General features: G+C 44.8%; 1 protein-coding gene across 1 annotated transcript in view; it reads right to left on the bottom strand.

The window, feature by feature from the left end:
- Nucleotides 1-19,831, bottom strand: part of LOC310791749 (STARD3 N-terminal-like protein) — a 47,437-nt gene extending 27,606 nt beyond the window's left edge. Inside the window, exons 1-2 of the mRNA XM_083653407.1 lie at nucleotides 19,691-19,831; nucleotides 4,508-4,898 (exon numbers count right to left, since the gene is read on the bottom strand). Of these exons, the coding sequence (XP_083509533.1) occupies nucleotides 4,508-4,705 (198 nt within the window). The 5' untranslated portion in view covers nucleotides 4,706-4,898; nucleotides 19,691-19,831. The remainder of the gene's footprint in view (nucleotides 1-4,507; nucleotides 4,899-19,690) is intronic.
- Nucleotides 19,832-20,220: the final 389 nt, after the last annotated feature.

Genomic DNA, 20,220 nt, shown 5'->3' with positions numbered 1-20,220 from the left:
TATTTGATACGTTACATACTTATTGGCCAGATTATTAGTCCGTTTATGTGCTCGAAATTCTGCCAGCTTACAGGCACTAGGTGGCCATTTTCTCCTTCGTTTCGAGGAGAAAATTGTCCTCGAAATGAAGATTGATTGACGGCTGCCATGTCGTGAGATGATTGGTTGAAATGGGGAAGAAATTTGATAGCGCTGAATGACGTCACCATACTGCGGATTACAGTTATGAATGAAATCCTGAAAAATTTACTTTTGATGTGAAAAAGTGTGAAAAACGAAAGAAATTTGGCTTCAACTGAAAAGGGGAAGTGTTGAAATAAACAAGCGCAAGCTTTGCTGGCCTGGAATCAGGTGTTAGGCTGTATGACACGGTGTCGCTGACTCAGCTGCTGGCCTGGAATCAGGTGTTAGGCTGTATGACACAGTGTCGCTGACTCAGCTGCTGGCCTGGAATCAGGTGTTAGGCTGTATGACACAGTGTTGCTAACTCAGCTGCTGGCCTGGAATCAGGTGTTAGGCTGTATGACACAGTGTCACTGACTCAGCGGTGAATGCAAACCATCACCGGTGGAATTTCCCACTCCAACAACGACTATTGTGTGATCTGTTAACCCTTTATCGGACGGTTTAATTCGGGGGTTTTCAAAGTCTGAGACTGTGGGCCTCCCCCCAGACAAAGCTTGGAAAAAGACGCCCCCCCCCCCCCCCCCTCACTCAATTCCTGGATGCCTATGGGATGATGATTATATTATTGAGAACTAATATTATATATATATATATATATATATATATATACACTATGTAGATGTGTATATATATATATATATATATATATATATATACTATGTATATGTATATATATATATATATATATATATATATATATACACTATGTATATGTATATATATATATACTGTACTTACTATATACATTGTACATGTACATTGATGCAACAGCTACTATAGCAAGGCAGGACGGTTGTCGGGGTTCCTATAGAGCCAAAGTGAACGTCACTTCCTGCTTTTCTCCCTGTACCAGCGTGTGAAAAAATATGAAGTGAACGGAGCGATACGCTACCTTTTTGATCCTGTTTGAATTGAGTACACATGTCATGTTTATAACTCTGCAAGTCGAGAGTGTGTGGTAAAACTGTGGCACTATAAGTTATAAATCAGAAAGACTTGAGATCACTGAGGGTTAGGGTTACAGACAGTAGACTGACTTGTAGACTGACTTGAGATCACTGAGAGTTAGGGTTACAGACAGTAGACTGACGTGAGATCACTGAGAGTTAGGGTTACAGTAGTGGGGGGGGGGGCGATATGGCAAAAATAGCACATCACGATTTGTTTCAGGCAGGATCCCAATGGAGTTTTTTTCAAGGCTCAACAGAGATAGAGATCGATCTGTAATCCACTACTCTAGTCTGTACTACACCGGATCTGTAATCGACTACTCTAGTCTGTACTACACCCATCTGTAATCCACTACTCTAGTCTGTACTACACCGGATCTGTAATCGACTACTCTAGTCTGTACTACACCCATCTGTAATCCACTACTCTAGTCTGTACTACACCGATCTGTAATCCACTACTCTAGTCTGTACTACACCGATCTGTAATCGACTACTCTAGTCTGTACTACACCAGATCTGTAATCCACTACTCTAGTCTGTACTACACCGATCTGTAATCGACTACTCTAGTCTGTACTACACCGATCTGTAATCGACTACTCTAGTCTGTACTACACCGGATCTGTAATCCACTACCCTAGTCTGTACTACACCGATCTGTAATCGACTACTCTAGTCTGTACTACACCGGATCTGTAATCCACTACTCTAGTCTGTACTACACCGGATCTGTAATCCACTACTCTAGTCTGTACTACACCGATCTGTAATCGACTACTCTAGTCTGTACTACACCGGATCTGTAATCCACTACTCTAGTCTGTACTACACCGGATCTGTAATCCACTACTCTAGTCTGTACTACACCGGATCTGTAATCCACTACTCTAGTCTGTACTACACCCATCTGTAATCCACTACTCCAGTCTGTACTACACCGGCCAACTCATCCATATGTAAGAATTGTCTAATCAGTGCATACAAGTTGAGGATCATTACATTCAGTACATGAGGTTACTTAAGGTCAACTCGCCTCACCCTGACTTAATGTTAGAGTAAGAATTGAACTTGACTGTAGGTGGATTTAGTGTTGTAGGGAGGCAATGTAATGTCCTACCAAATGCAGTATTATAAAAAGTGTGTGTGTGTGTGTGTGTGTGTGTGTGTGTGCGCGCGTGTGTGTGTGTGCATGTGCGTGCGTGGCTCTGTTTGCACATAATTACAGAGTGCTCAGGGGTCACTGTCTAAACGGCAGCGTTGTGGGAATGTCTCCTCCTACCATAAAAACACTTCCTCATTCAGGGCCGAGCGTTTTGTTTTGTTGCTGCATAACCTCCATTCCTTCCTGCGTTTTGTTGCTGCATAACCTCCATTCCTTCCTGCGGTCCTCAGAAAAGCACCTGCTCTGATTTTCCTGGCCTCAACCCAGTTAAAACAAGGCCAGTCTGACAGAGAGATAAATTCCAGTCTTACCACTCTGGATCAAATGCAATCTGCTGCACCTAGTTTCACACGCACGCACGCACGCACGCTAGTGATGCGCGGGCCGCAGTTATAACCGCGCTGACCGCGGATATCCCGCCCCGCCGGCGGGCCAGATCATAAAAATAAACATTCTGATTAACACATTGACTGCCAGCCTTTTTTCAATGCTGTAGGTAGGTTCTGCCAGGTTTTTTTTGAGGATTCTAGGCTCATTTTACAAGAGCCGAGGATTCTTTTCTGTTAGGACTTCGTGAACACCAATCATCTAAAAAGAACTAATAGAATGTGTGCTTTCTCTGTCTAAAAGAGTTAGTTTGTAGAGTTAGTAGTTATGTAAGCATTAGCAGTTGAATACAGCATGGTTTCAGCGTCAGAAAAAATATTCAGAGATAAACGGCTTTTTGTGAAATTCGATAGAACAGTCACTTTAACCATTCATTTTTGGCATCAGTAAGACCTAAACAATAGTTTTGAACAGTAATTTCCTCCATAACAGCAGTAAACTTCCCTCTGCTTCCAACTCCTCCCTCCGGGGGCGTTCTTCTTGGCTGCAGCGCCGTGTCACAAGCACTTTCCTACCTGTGCAAATGCACTTTCTCATACTCTCGACCTCTCAAATAAATTTCTGAATAGAAATTAAATTACTCTAAATTATAGCGAAAAAGAAACAAAAAAGAATGGGTTGAAAATCCCATTCTAAAAGCCTTTTATGGCTGTTTCCAATTTGGTGCTATTTTGCAAGGCAAAATGGCCTGCTGCACCACAAGCTTGTCACCAGTCTCATTGCTTTGCTGCTGCTGTGCGGCTGTGAGCCTGTCTGCGCGGCCGCTCTTTGAGGAAGTCTGGTTGGACTCGCTCGCTTCTTGGAGTTTTGGTTGAGAGCTTTGATAAAGCTTTTGCGATTCTGGTCATATTTATGCTGCGTGTTTCAAAGTGTGTCCCACCCGCAATCCACTATGCAAATCTGCAATCCCGCACCGCCAGCAATCAGCGCGAAAACGAAAGCGCCTTCGCCAATCCACCTTCATGAGAATGGCTTCAGTCACACTGCTTTTTGCTTGCCTTCCTCTAGTCAGGAAAGCACTGTCACCACTTAGTGGGTCGGTGGAATGGGTTGTACACGTTGTACACGTCCAATACCTATATAAGAGATGTAAAAGGGTTAGATGCACATCCCACCGTCAAAAAAAAAAAATCGATTCTGAAAACGTGTTAACACGTCGTTGGCAGTCAACAGCTGGATTCTGAAAACGTGTTAACACGTCGTTGGCAGTGAACGTGTTAATAGCGGATGGGTTGCGGGCGGTTGAAACGATGTATCATTAATGAGGAAAAATAATAAGAATGACGTTCTCTCTCTCTATGAACGTATTTTAAGCTACATTTTTCGCCTATTGTAGATCCCCCAAAGGACCCACGGCCGTAAACCAAACAATTCAGCCATGTGCTCTCCACTTTTCGTCCAAATATGGTCAATGATGTCACCCTCAAAAAGGAGTCTCCGCTGAAGACGTGTTTGAAGAGAAGACGCGTTCGTATTTTCCCATACAAAGAGGCAATCCAGTAAACTAAACTTAAAGCTATAGCGTTAGCCGAGTAAGCTGCATGAGGGCAAGTGGTGCACTGCATGGAAGTTTATTTGGAGTCTTGGACTGCAGCGATCGCACCAACGGCAGCAGAAACCGTAAGTTTGCTCCTTTTATAGGGTTGTGAAATGTCGGGTGCATGGCGGGCGCGGATCTATAAATAGTATTAAAAATAATTATTTGCGCGGATTTATGGCGGGCGGACGGTTCATGCATACACGCAGATTAGGATGGCATAAATGCTCATCTGCGCATCTCTAACGCACGCACGCACACGCACACACGCACACGTCTTACATTGAGCTCTATGATCCAGAGCAAGCTGATGAACAGGAGGTCGAAGGTGACGAAGAGGCAGAAGGTCCTGCGCACGTCCGAGATGCACTTCTTCTCCGCGGCCTCGTATGACTCCACCCGGGCCGAGAGGGGCGGGGCTTCCACCGCCCCCGCCCCCCTGCTGGCTGGCCGCGAGTCCACGCTGCTGCTGCTGTCCATCGCTGGCCACGCCCCCCCCCCCCCCCTGCGGGCGGGCAGCCGCGGCACGCTCACGCGCTACGGGCGGCTAGAAGGTCCCCTCGCAGTCAAAGGGGACGGGTCATCTGTCGCTAGGCAGGCAACTGAAACAAGCCCCGCCTCTTTTAACGGCTCCAGCTTCGCTCTGCTGCAGAGGCGGGCTGCATCACCGCATCTGTAGACAGGAGTCACAGGCACAGGGTCAAAGGTCACAGGGTCAAAGGTCACAGGGTCAAAGGTCAAAACATACAGGAAGACTGTTTAAAGACATTTAAACAGACAATATGATCATTTATCATCTTTCAGGGGAATCATCATCATCATCATCATCATCACACAATTTTGAACTGATTATAACAAGCACATTTATTGTATTTGAAAACTGTGACATAATACATTTTAAGGACTATTATTTGAAGGGAAAAAAGCTTTTGCACACCTAGGCTCAACAGGTGCGTCGGAGAAGGGCAAAACCCGACACAGGACCAGAATAAACTCCCGCACACTGTCTCCACATGCAATCAAAAGATTAATAAGAATAACGTTTCGGTTGTGAGACCTTCATCAGATTCTCTGATGAATCTGATGAAGGTCTCTCACGACCGAAACGTTGTTCTTATTAAACTTTTGATTGCATGTGGAGACAGTGTGCGGGAGTTTATTCTGGTAAGGACTACTATTTGAAAATCAGTTTTGTTTGATATGACACCTGACCTGATCTCTCGAGACAGACTTTCGACTTGCATCGAAAATCTGTCGGCAGGCTCCGTCAAAAGGGGTGCAACAGCGCTCGCACGTGTGTGTGTGTGTGTGTGTGTGTGTGTGTGTGTGTGTGTGTGTGTGTAAAGTAAAGTCCCACTGATTGTCACACAATGTGTGAAATTTGTTCTCCGCATTTGACCCATCCCCTGGGGGAGCGGTGAGCGGCAGCGTGCGCCGCGCTCGGGAATCATATGGTGATCTAACCCCCCAATTCCAACCCTTTTGATGCTGAGTGCCAAGCAGGGAGGCAAATGGGTCCCATTTGTATAGTCTTTGGTATGACTCGGCCGGGGATCGAATTCACGACCTCCCAGTCTCAGGGCGGACACTCAGACCACAAGGCCACTGAGCTGGTGTGTGTGCGTGCGTGCACGTATGTGTGTGTGCAAGTGCACAGCATGTTTTTTTTCAATCAGTTCTATAAAATAACTATAAAATATAACTGTATATAATAAATAAATAAATCGTAAGGCCTGGGAGCAGCTGTTCCATGCAGTTGGTTGAAGATATTTTCCCCCCACCCTGACATGTATTCTCCGTTTGATACTTGGGACTGACTGATCAGTTGAACTGGATTCTTCTGACTGAGGGTGTGAAAGGACCAGTTGCCTGTTTAGACCTGTGTAACCAGTTATGATGACAGCTTTAGACTGCTCCCAAAGACTATTTTTAATCTACAAATCAACGAGCGAGTTACTCAACATTTACAGGATCAAATGAAGTGGTTGTTGTTGTTGTTGTTTTGAACTCAATGATGCATCTAGATTGTATGTATGTATGCATTTGAGTGTGAAATGTGCTTTGTAAACAGCTCCATTGGCCACAGCAGCACACAGCACGCTGTTTTTCACCTTGATAAAAAAAATCAATGATTTATTTTGTATTGAATGAATGAATGAATGAATGAATGAAAGTTTATGAAACCTTTATTGCCCCTCAGGGAATTTGCTCTGCACAGCGAGAGAGCCCAAAAAAACATGAACATGACAGACAGACACACATATAATAGAAAACATGAGCATAATGCACATACATCATAAAGAAAAGCATCACACTTCATGACCAATCAAAAAGGCACTAGGTGCATGATCAATAGGGCTGTGGCGATTCACTTATCTCCCGATTCGATACTATCACGATTCGAGCAGACCAGGCCGATATGGGCCGACGCGCGTGAAATTTGGGCCGTTTGAAGCCCAATTTGGGCCGTTTGAAGCCAGATTTGGGCCGTTTGAAGTCCAATTTTACAATGAGATGCACCCACTTTAACCCTGAAGTGTAATTATTACTTCAGACTAACTAATAAAGTAATAAAACCACTAGTAAACCAGTAGGCGGCGTCTGGCCTGCTGTTCAGTGAGTGGCCTGACTGCAAGCACCCAAAATTTTTTTTTTTTTTTTTTTTTTTTTTGCGATTATCGATTCTGGAATAGAAGATCGATTAAAAAAATCGTGACATTAAAAATCGCGATACTTAGGTGAATCGATTTTTTCCCCCCACCCCTACTGATCAATAAGGGCTAAAAGATCAAACCCAAAAAACAAAATGATGAAAACTTGTTAAGCAGCTGAATGCTGCGTGGAACGAAGGACGTAATGCCTCGTTTCGTTCTCATCTTAGGGCATACATACAGTACCTTCGCCCTGAAGGTAAGAGTGCAGACCATAGAGGGTGCACTGGATCAGCTAGGATCTTTTGTGCCAATCTCCTGGGGCCGGTTGCACCAAGTGGTCTTAACTATGCCTGGTCGTAACTCCTACGTCGGTCTTAGTTAAGACCAGACTTTAGAGTGGATTTACACCAACACGGCTTACGTCTGGTCTTAACTACGCCGGTCGTAGCAATGCGCGTCCATGTGAATTGCCAGGGAATGCACCCTGATTGGATGATGTTGCAAAAATGTGCCTCGCGACCTGCTTGGAGCGCCACTGTGCCACTACGCTCTATCAGCCACTACTGTATGTGCATCACTACACCCTCCCTCCTCCCACCCTCCCTCGCTCCGGGGGGAAAATGGCGGCGATTGAGCCAGACAGACAGTCTGAATGAAATTGAATGTAACGTTCCCAATTCTATGTATTAAATTCTAAAAAATGAACGGCAACATTTGGGAAGGCTAAGCCACACAACTAGTTAGTTATAATCTTAACATCGTGCTTCAAAGACGGAGAACTGGCTGTGTTACGACGATGACGGTAAGGACTCAAAAAGGTCTCCGCGGAGATCTCTGTTACAGGCAGGCACTACGCCTCCTCCTGACCAGGCGTAAGAGTTACACCTGGGCGTAGTGAAAAGAAGGCTTAAGCCGTCTTGGTGCAACCGGCGTAGCTGTTAGGTCGTAAAGTTACGACCAACTTAGCTTAAGACCAGTGTAAGACCAGTTGGTGCAACTGGCGCCAGTACTGGTCTGACATGTTGGTAATATTGCACATTGGTACCCCGGTTATCTTACCTCCCAATTTGGCAACCGTGTCTAATTTATTCTTGTTCTGTACACTTAGTGCTCCACCCCAACAACACTGGATACAGAAGGTCAGCACACTCTGGATGCAGGTCTTAGAGAGCAGTATCTGCAAAGTTCTGTCCACTTTAAAACTTCTACGTTTCCTTAGGAAGTAGAGACGTTGTTGAGCCTTTGCAGACCTGGCATTGGTGTTGGCATTCCATGTCAGTTAACTGTCAATAACAGTGCCCAGGTACTGGTACTCCTGTACTATTATATATATTATATATAAAGTGTATATGTACAGGTACTGGTACTCCTGTACTAGTATATATATTATATATAAAGTATATATGTACAGGTACTGGTACTCCTGTACTATTATATATATTATATATAAAGTATATATGTACAGGTACTGGTACTCCTGTACTATTATATATATTATATATACAGTATATATGTACAGGTACTGGTACTCCTGTACTAGTATATATATTATATTATATATATATATATACAGGTACCAGTGTTGGGCAAGTTACTTTCAAAATGTAATATACTACATATTACTAGTTACTTTCATTTCAAAGTAATAAGTTACTTTACAATATTACTGTATGTGTAGAGTAACTCGTTACTTAATACACTACTTTTGCATTACTTTTACCAAAACAACAGCAGCAGCAGAATGACATCGCCGCCACGGAACCATCCCTAAAAATAATTTCAACCGCCTTGAAGTCAGTGTAAACCATCCAAAATTCTAAATGTTATTATTTTCCTTTGTTATTGTGATCTATAGTGGTTATTTGCATAAAAACAGACAGTTTGATTAGGAAATGATTGTATCTTTTTAAATATGTGCTTTGATTTAATAAAATGTAACTCAATTTGTAACTTGAGTTACCTGACAAAGTAACTGGTATAATATTACTGACATCCTATAAGTAATAAGTTATATTACTGAGTTACTGCTAAAAGTAATATATTACATGTAATATGTTACTTTTGTAATGAGTTACCCCCAACACTGACAGGTACTGGTACTCCTGTACTATTTCAATGGGTGAATTATTCACGATCAGACATTAGATAATAAAGCAGTAAGTAAATCACTCTGTTTCCTCATAGCTGCAGCAGGCAGACGCACTTTATTGTGACTAAACATTAACAAGCTCAGAGTGACTGAAGACTGACCGAGTGATGCCAGTTGCAGCACAGGAGCGAAACTCCAGGAGACCTTTACAAATAGGGCTGGGTGTTGGTTCAAATTTCAAGAATCGATTCGATTCCGATTCACAAGGTTCCGAATCGATTAATCCCGATTCGATTCGATTCGATTAATTTCAATATCAATTTGGTTAGTCATACTAAAACATGTTTTTTGAGCTGTAACCTGAATTACATGATTGTCCAGTTATGTAACACAGGGGTTCCCAACCTTTTTTGCACCAAGGACGGTAGATACATGGGGAAAAAAGTTGCGGACTGGTTGTCAATTTTAATGCTTTTAGTTACACTTACTCACCAGGTGGTGACAAAGGGTAAATAACAGCCTTTTCATCTGTCAATAAAGACACTTTCACAATTATGCACAGTGATTTGATTTCAGCCTATATAATTTCTAAAAGTAGATATTAATGATCAAACATTTCCATTTATGTAGCCTACAGTATTTATGCTTTTGTTTCAACTACAAACATAAATAAACGTCAACTTGAAACTATGTTTCAACTACCACACACAGCCTATAATAGTATAGGCTGTTTAAAAAAATAAAAAAATAAAAATTGAATAAAAAAAATCGATCTCTGGACATATGAATCGATATCAAAGGATTAAAATAAAAATCGATAAAAAAATCAGAGAATCGATTTTTTAAAACCCAGCCCTATTTACAAATCCAGCTTATACAACATATCTTACTAATATAATAGTCTATCCACCTTATTTTTGGCGGCCATTTTTGCCTGATCTGCATGATGGGTGCTTCTTCCGGTGTGATCCTCCCAGCCTTGTTGCTGACAGCTTGACACCCGTCTGGGCGAACGGAGCAAATCACTAATCAGGTCCAGCTTGGCAAAAATCTCGCCGATAAATATCCCTTTAAGAGCGCAGTGCATTCATGGGTAATCGCCTGCTGTGGGGCTAATATTAGCTGCTAGTTAGTTATGTTACATGGCAGTAAAACGCCACTGAATGACCAAATTGATATAACTTTGAACCATTTCGAGTAACACTGTTTCCATACGGATCACCAGCGTTAGTTTGTTGTTTATAACGTGGCTATATTCATAATGTTTTCTATCTCAGATGCGTTATTTCGAATCGCACATAGGTTACGCCTGGCGCAACCTATGTGGGTTTCAGGACGAAACAGACTCGAGCCACTAACGTCATCTTAAAGGAGAATTTCGGTATTTTTGAACCTGGAGCCATTTCCTGGCATTAATTAAGATTTGGCCACTCACCTAGCGATGTCTGCGGCGTTTCTGGGCGTCCTAGCGTTGTTTTGAGATCAATATCGTCCAAGTCAGTCGTAAAATGGAGTTGATTTGGGGCCAAGTTGAAGCCTGTATTTCCTGCATCTAAATAGCTATTTTTCTTCCCGTTTTCGCCAAATATCGCCGTAATCTGATCAGTCTACATCCAGCAGAGTAATATTTCACCCCAGGCTGTTTCCTGGAGTGCACAGGGATCCACTACAGGGATCAAATTACCTCAAACGTGATCTAGGTCACCAAGTCTCGTGAAGTCCCGCGATACTTTCCTGTCGACTGGCCAAATACAGGCAGGACGCTTTGCGGTCGTGGTTTTAGCGTAACCTATGTGGGGTTTGGCGTAACCTATGTGGGATTCGAAAGAACGAAGGTTATGCCAAACCCCACATAGGTTACGCTAAAACCACGACCGCAAAGCGTCCTGCCTGTATTTGGCCAGTCGACAGGAAAGTATCGCGGGACTTCACGAGACTTGGTGACCTAGATCACGTTTGAGGTAATTTGATCCCTGTAGTGGATCCCTGTGCACTCCAGGAAACAGCCTGGGGTGAAATATTACTCTGCTGGATGTAGACTGATCAGATTACGCCGATATTTGGCGAAAACGGAAAGAAAAATAGCTATTTAGATGCAGGAAATACAGGCTTCCACTTGGCCCCAAATCAACTCCATTTTACGACTGACTTGGACGATATTGATCTCAAAACAACGCTAGGACGCCCAGAAACGCCGCAGACATCGCTAGGTGAGTGGCCAAATCTTAATTAATGCCAGGAAATGGCTCCAGGTTCAAAAAAACCGAAATTCTCCTTTAACACGTTCACTGCCAACGACGTGTTAACACGTTTTCAGAATCCAGCTGTTGACTGCCAGCGACGTGTTAACACGTCGTTGGCATCGATTTTTTTTTTTTGACGGTGGGATGTGCATCTAACCCTTTTACATCTCTTATATAAGTATTGGACGTGTACAACGTGTACAACCCATTCCACCGACCCACTAAGTGGCGACAAGGAAGGAGGAAGGCAAGCAAAAAGCAGTGTGATCCATTTCCATTCTCATGAAAATGGATTGGCGGAGGCGCTTTCGTTTTCGCGCTGATTGCTGGCGGTGCGGGATTGCAAACTTGCATGGTGGATTGCGGATGGAGCACACTTTGAGGCACGCAGCGTAAATATGACCAGAGTCGCAGGGGCTTCATCGGAGCTCTCGGCCAGGGCTCCGGGAGGCGGGCGAGTCCAGCCGGGCTTCCTCGGGGAGCGGCCACGCAGACAGGCACAGCCAGGCACAGCCGCACAGCGGCAGCGGGGCAGTGAGACTGGTGACAAGCTTGTGGTGCAGCAGGCCATTTTGCCTTGCAAAATAGCACCAAATTGGAAACAGCCATAAAAGGCTTTTAGAATGGGATTTTCAACCCATTCTTTTTTGTTTCTTTTTCGCTCTAATTTAGAGTAATTTAATTTCTATTCAGAAATTTATTTGAGAGGTCGAGAGTATGAGAAAGTGCATTTGCACAGGTAGGAAAGTGCTTGTGACACGGCGCTGCAGCCAAGAAGAACGCCCACGGAGGGAGGAGTTGAGCAGAGGGGAGTTTCCTGCTGTTATGGAGGAAATTACTGTTCAAAACTATTGTTTAGGTCTTACTGATGCCAAAAATGAATGGTTAAAGTGACTGTTCTATCGAATTTCACAAAAAGCCGTTTATCTCTGAATATTTTTTCTGATGCTGAAACCATGCTGTATTCAACTGCTAATGCTTACATAACTACTAACTCTACAAACTAACTCTTTTAGACAGAGAAAGCACACATTCTATTAGTTCTTTTTAGATGATTGGTGTTCACGAAGTCCTAACAGAAAAGAATCCTCGGCTCTTGTAAAATGAGCCTAGAATCCTCAAAAAAAAACCTGGCAGAACCTACCTACAACATTGAAAAAAGGCTGGCAGTCAATGTGTTAAGAGCACAATATTCCTGGAATGCAAGTTTAACTAAACAGTTACATGTCCTCTGCATTCTACATAAAATTAAGATATTACGGGTTGTTTTATTTTGTATGTTACATACTTATTGACCAAGTTATGTTCAATTCAGCCAGGGTACAAGAGACTGAGTGTAGGTGGCCATCTTTTCAAATCAAGTAGAATACCATTTAGGAAATGACAAGCTGCAACAATAGTCACGTTAAACAGGACCTTGTACGCACAATTATTTTTTACAGTGGGGCATTCAAAAAGAAGGTGGATATGATATACCGTATTATACAGTATGTTATTGTCACCGCACTAGCAGATGTTTATGGCTACAAATATACAAAGATGCTACTCTCATCATGAGCACATCTCTCCTAACATTCGCACACTTTTTCAACTCTGTACACCAGGGGTTTCTCAAAGTCTGAGACTGTGGGCCTCCCCTCAGACGCTGACGCTTGGACAAACACCCCCCCCCCCCCCATCACGATTATGTTATTTGATGCACCAATTGAGCCGAGATAGCCTATTGCTGTGGTGACATACTTCAGACTACACCAAATACATACAAAATGTCTGTCTGAAGCATAGACAGAAATAATATGGACGTAGCTATCCATTACATTTCTTCTCCCTGGCGGAGTTCAAACGGTGGCCGTCACCATCTTGATTGATAGCTCCGCCTGCTATTGGTCCGTGATCGGCAAGCTGCCTGATCATTGGACAGGTGACCTGGCTGTCAATCAGCCCCTTTTCTATCATCTATTTTAATCCAAACTGGCGAGTTATATACAAATTGACCCCCCTACAGTTGTTATATGAAAAGGTGAAATTAGCTACACAGACCAAAACCGTGTTTCGCCCCTAACTGGAAAGATGTTTGATCCCGTTACAAAGTCGGGCATTTTAACATGGGGGGGATCTGCCTACTGCCCCCGAGCCCAAGTGGTCATTCGAGGAATTACAGCTTAAACAAAGACTTCCGCATCTTCCTGGGAAAGGGGGCGGTGGGCTTGCCCACTGGTCTGAAGGCATTTAGTTGTTTGTGACTCTGGTAAAGTGGGGAAAACAGTCAAAACCCCCTAAAGGGCGGCAAATACTGCACGCGCGCTTCCAACCGCGAGGGCCATGCGGGCGGCCAATATGACGACGTCATGGCGGTGGGGGCGGGGCCACCGCAGCGCCGTAAATGCGTGGCCCCAGATTTTTCTAGCAGCGCACCGCTCTGCTCCGCTTTGCAGGGAGACAATAGATCCATGGGAGAGACAGGAAGAGAAATGAAGAAGTAAGTAGGCTACACTGAGCCATGTTTTGACCACATTTCTTGACCCACGTGGTCAACTTTGATTTCTAACTGTTCGTTTTTAGTCACTTCAAGTAATGTGCTGTGTTGAGACAGATCTAGGCCTATTTACATTCAACAAAAACAGGATTGGCGATTCTATTCGGTGCCGCGTCTATGTGCCGACAGGCCGCAATGCCGATAGCCCACAGGCAGAACCAGCTGAGCGAGGCGGCGTGCAGCGTGTCGGTGGACCGCCTGGAGCTAACCTCGCCAAGACCCCACGCCTAAACCTAACCTCCCCCCATGCCGAAACCTAACCTCCCCCAGACCCTAAACCTAAACCTAACCTCTCCCACCCCCCACGCCTAAACCTAACCTCTCCCCCAGACCCTAAACCTAAACCTAACCTCTCCCACCCCCCACGCCTAAACCTAACCTCTCCCCCAGACCCTAAACCTAACCTCTCCCACCCCCCACGCCTAAACCTAACCTCCCCCAGACCCTAAACCTAAACCTAACCTCTCCCACCCCCCACGCCTAAACCTAACCTCCCCCAGACCCTAAACCTAAACCTAACCTCTCCCACCCCCCACGCCTAAACCTAACCTCCCCCAGACCCTAACGCTAACATCTCCCACCCCCCACGCATAAACCTAACCTCCCCCAGACCCTAACGCTAACCTCTCCCACCCCCCACGCATAAACCTAACCTCCCCCAGACCCTAACGCTAACCTCTCCCACCCCCCACGCATAAACCTAACCTCCCCCAGACCCTAACGCTAACCTCTCCCACCCCCAACGCATAAACCTAAGGTCGGCATAGCGGATGGACACCATTCTATTCCTGTGCCGATACGATCGTTTGAGAGTGAAACCGCAGAACATAATGGCATTCCATTGACTTTTAATTGAGTTTCATTGACTTTATCATGGGCCATTCACTGTACTATGTAAACAGCGGTGCTCTGAGCAGCGCTCTGATTATGAACACCTCGGCCCGAGCGGGGAGTGCGCTCCCGGTTTGCGGAGTTCCGCCTCGCGCTGCCTTCCTGGAGCATGTCCTAAGCTTTACCCCGCTAGCCGGGCGCTTCTCGCTCATACTGAGCATTAGCGCCCGGGGACCCACTTAGCATTTCCCCATAGACCACCTTTCCGCTCTCGCAGCTACGTCTTCAAAGATGATTTACCTGAGCCAGAAACTTGAAGTGAAGACGATATCTGATGCCCAACATCCTCTTCTAGATAGCGACAGATGTCGCCGCTTCCAACTTGTTGCCTAAAATCCACTTTTATGTCTTTTACATCAAAAAGTCCTTAATGCAATACCATTCAGGAAGTGAGGGGGGGGGGGCAGTACGGACAGCGACGCACTGTGTTTACACTAACTGCCCCCCACACTTGTATTTAAAGGAGAATTTCGTTTTCTTTTTTAACCTGGAGCCCTCTCCTCACATTAATTATTATCTGACGCGACTCACCCAGTGTTCTCCGGTGCGATTTGGAGCGTCCTAGGCATTGTTGTGATCTAAATAGTGTCCAAGCCAGTCCTTGAATGGAGCTCCGTCGGGGCCACATGGCAGCGTGCTGTTACTCCATGTAAATAGACAGTTTTCTTCCCGTGTTCTACCCATATGGTCATTATATGATCCCTAAAGAAACATCAGACTGCTAATCACCCCCGGGCTGTTTCCAGTAGTCTTTACCAGGGATTTCATCCTTATTCGTGGTCAGTGTCACCAACTCTCGTCAAGTCCCGCGAGACTTTCCTGCCGGCTGGCCTGTGTGCGGAAGCTCAGCTCCTGCGCTCATATCTCTCGCGCCTCTGTCCTGTCTCCCTGGTAAAGACTACTGGAAATAGCCCAGGGGTGATTAGCAGTCTGATGTTTCTTTAGGGATCATATAATGACCATATGGGTAGAACACAGGAAGAAAACTGTCTATTTACATGGAGTAACAGCACGCTGCCATGTGGCCCCGACGGAGCGCATTCAAGGACTGGCTTGGACACTATTTAGATCACAACAACGCCTAGGACGCTCCAAATCGCACCGGAGAACACTGGGTGAGTCGTCAGATAATAATTAATGTGAGGAGAGGACTCCAGGTTAAAAAAAAAACGAAATTCTCCTTTAATAGCGTAACTGGCGCGCGCCTCAGAGAGCCTGGTTGTCAGGGGTCGCCCCTCGGAGATTCCAGGCCGACGGGCTGCACACCTCCGCGCCGCAACACAAAGGCAGGTGGCTGCCTGCTGCGGCTCGCCGAGCTGAATCCCACTCGATTTGGGGGGCGGACCATGCCAGGATTGGCCAAAGCCCAATCCAGTCCCCAGAACAGTCAAATAAAATCATCGACATGCTACTATGGCCCGCCTCTCAGCCTGTCATCTCAGACAAGTTATGTTTTCAGTGTGAAACGTGACTCTGACCCACGCGCCACTTGGGCTCCGTTGGGTTCATTTTTACGACTTTAAGTGGGTCCCCCCGGGGCGCTAATGATGAGCGAGAAGCGTCCGGCTAGCGGGGTAAAAACAACAAACAAACAATGTATCCCATTAGCTTAAATCCATTAAAACAGAACACACATTGTTTCTAATTGGCAATTTCTGACTTCCGACTTTGAATGGGACGCAGCATTAGTAGGGATGCACGATATATCGGCAATCATATCGGTATCGGCCGATGTTAGTCATTTTTTAACATATCGGTCATATCGGTATCGGTCAGATGTTGCAATGTTAATATCGGTTATCATTATCAGCCAAATTCTTCACATTGATATGAAATAATGCAGTAAATCTATGATTTATGGGCTTTTCCAAAGGCTTTGCAAATAAAGAAATGCATAACTTTTTCAAATTCAGTGTTAACATGTGTTTTTCAGTATGTACAAAATGTGATGATCATAAAAATTTGGTTTTATACAGATCATATCGACATCGGTAAATATCGGTTATCGGCCATAACAGCAATGTTAATATCGGTTATCGGCATCGGCCAAAATTTTCATATCGGTGCATCCCTAAGCATTAGTATACGGTTTGTCCAATTCAAGCCTGGAGTTGACTTTAGCATAAACCCCACTTTACTAGTCAATGTCAGTCTTTTCTTCTTTCTTGAGTTTCTCCTACCAGTCACAGCATCATGACGTTTCCCTATAAGGCAAATAATAGAACAGCGAGAACAGTAGAGCTGAATTCTTTTTTAAACAAAGCAGAACTCTCTATTGTACTGTCTTATACTGAGTTCTGGTTTTATTTAGTTGAGTGCCCTACTGCTCTTGAGGTGAGGTTTGTACCTCCAAAAATTGTATTTATTTTATCTTCAATTCTTTTACTTTATCATATGGGAAATTGCAATGAGGGTTGTGCAATAAACCCACAATGACTGTGCAATACGCTTAGAATGTCATTAGGATGAAGTGGTTGAACCAAATTGAACTAACCAGTGTTTGCTGTCTTTTATTTCTATATTACACCGCTGGCACAATTTCCCAGTGGAAAGCGCATGTTGGAAAGGGACCACACTGTATGCTCGATGTGTGTTTTTTCCCTGTCTGTTGTATGTATTGTGTCAAAACCTCGATACTTGCGATATGTGGCTGTTGTACGGCACTATTTGCCCAAGACAAATTTCCCCTCGGGGACAATGAAGTTCATCTCATCTCATCTCAACAGTCTGGTAAGCTCATAGAATGACATCGCTTTACTGTAACGCAGCCTTTAGAACCAGGAAAAGACAACAATTACGCAATATAAGAAATATTACGATATCTAGTCTCATATCACGACGATATCGATACAATCTCGATATATTGCCCATCCCTATCTTGTTCCTGCTGGAGCGGTGTCAGCTGAAGTTGGAGACGAGGCTGGGGGCTGCTGCCTCAGTCCTCTGTTGTACATTCTGTTTACCTTCGACTGTGTCGCCAGATTTGGAAATAACATCATTATAAAATTTGCGGATGACACTACAGTGATTGGATTAATAACCGACGGTGATGAGAGGGCCTATAGGAGAGAAATGGAAGATCTAACCCTATGGTGCCAAAACAACAACCTCTCTCTAAACACCAATAAGACCAAAGAAATCATTGTTGACTTTAGAAAGTCCAAAGTCATTCACACCCCCATTTCCATCAACGGGTCATCTGTCGACATAGTGGACAGCTTTAAATTCCTGGGCACACGCATCACAAACACACTCACATGGTCTCTCAACACCAAGTGCATCCTCAAGAAGGCACAGCAGCGACTGTACTTTCTGAGGCGCCTCAAGAAATTTGGCTTGAGCACCCAAGGCCTTGTGAATTTCTATCGCTGTACCATAGAAAGTGTTCTGACAGGGTGTATCACAGTGTGGTACGTCGGCAACCTGACCGCCCAGGACTGCAGACTGCTGCAGAGGACTGTGAAGACAGCAGCTAAAATCATCGGCACAGAATTACCAAACCTCCATAACATCTTCACCACTCGCTGTAAAATGAAAGCCAAAAACATTATCAAAGACACCAGCCACCCCGCTCATACCCTGTTCTCACTCCTCCCTTCCAAAAAACGCTACCGGAGCATCAAATCACACACCACCCGTCTCAGTAACAGCTTTTTCCCTCAGGCAGTCAGGCTGCTGAACAGTTGACTCACACACACTGCAACGCACTGTCACTTTGTTGTGCACCATTACTGTACTGTACTGTATCGTGGTTTGTGTTATGTCTACACGTACTGTGTACAGACATGTCTGTATCACGTGTAGCCTACATAATTATGTAGGTCTACACCCTTTTTCTGTCGGTCTTTGTGACCATGTCCTTGTGTATGTAAGGCTGAGGGTGCTCAGAGCATAAAGAATATCATTGTATTATACATTGTATTATACATATGACAATAAACTACTTGAACTTGAACTTGAACTTGGAAGCGTTCTGATTCAACCGGGTTTAAGCAGAACAGGAAGTGGGACGCGGAACTGGACAAGCGGAGCGAGCCGCACGGCGCGCGGGTTTCAAGGCTTTACGGGAGGAAGTGGCAGAGTGACCAGCTAACTCTCACATCTGCAGCCGAGGCAGCAAAGACAACATGGGGTTTTCAGCTGCTACGAGAAATACAAGGCCTGCACATTCGCGATGATTGGCTGGGGTTGGTGCTTCCACCATTAGTCAGATAATCCGTTTTTCAATCAGGAGAGATGGGATGATAATATCAATCAAAATTCTATGTGGCACAGAAATGTGACAATACATATTTGTGGGACAGAAAAATGAACGGTGGTTGATATCAGCCCCATGCTATTCTGCTGTAGTGATGATCACAGATGACGAGAGAGACCATCCGTTTCACAAGTTCTCCTCCATCCACATTCTATGATGTGACTTTGTAAGTGGACGTGGTTGTTTACATTTTCTAGTAGTCGATGGTATCACCGGAAAGATGTGTGTCTCAGAAATCAACAGTATTCTGCACAGTCAGAGGTCCATCTACCTCTGATGTGATGGTGGTGGAAGGTTCCTGTCTATCGGCTAATAATTGCAGGAAACACTGTCCCGTACCGCGCAGCTACATCAGTGCAGCAGATGATGTCACTGATGCTACACTGTAGCCGAGTTAAAGGCACCGAATGCGGCTTTCTAGTTTGCAACCTTGTTTACAACTGAACAACAACAATGACTGATCCCACAGAAAGTGAAAGTGTTTGTGTTTATTTAACTAAGGAACCTAAAGAGAAGCTGCTCTTTACAATACAAAAATGTGACAGCCACACAACAACGTAGGAGGCGCCTTTTAACTCATTCGTCCGGCTTAATTAAAGCGAGGAAGGGGCGTTTTGGTAGCAATTTTAGCAACAAAAGTCACACACTGCAGTGTGCAGAATTGCAATGGTAGGGTAACGCTAATGGAATGCACAATTCAAGATGTTTACCAGCATCCGCGCAGTTCGTTTGCGAGGTGTTTCAGGAAGCCGTGCAGTAAACGCGGGTAATGTCTCCATAATAAGCGCCCTTACCTTCCAGAAACAAGCGGTCTGTGTCGGTGTAATCTGTCCCGGGTCTGTGGTTTCGGTCCTGGGGAAGACGAGCTGGGTCTGTCGCGGAGGATTTCAACCAAGCACCAGACGAGTCATCTGTTTTCCCCTCGGACAGGATGGAGGTAGCCTCACGTGGTCAGTTACAGGAGGGGAAGGAGGGGGGGGGCAGGACAGACGCAGAGGACTCTGGGATATGTAGTTTATACTAAAGAGGGCTTCCATGACGCAGCGCGCCCTCTGGTGGCCATGTTGGAGGGCAGCAGCTCTTGGGCTTGCAGACTAGCATTTCACAAACAGAGGTACTAAATACCAGGGATAGCGGAACGCATCTGAACTTGGGGGGGCCGGGGGGCGTGTCGGGGGGGCGTGTCCCCCCGTCGGGGAGGCGCGTCCCCCCCGAATCTCGGCAGCGCCGAAGAAAATTTTGTTTTTGGGACTTTTATCCATATTTAGAAGAATATTTAATTTTAAATTAACATTAGGATTATACTGTTGTGATGTCATTATTC

This window comes from Poromitra crassiceps (genome assembly GCF_964638095.1).
Source record: "Poromitra crassiceps genome assembly, chromosome: 17".
Classification (NCBI taxonomy): Eukaryota; Metazoa; Chordata; class Actinopteri; order Beryciformes; family Melamphaidae; genus Poromitra; species Poromitra crassiceps.
The sequence above is the reverse complement of the archived record's forward strand: the minus strand, read 5'-3'. Positions and strand labels throughout refer to the sequence as shown.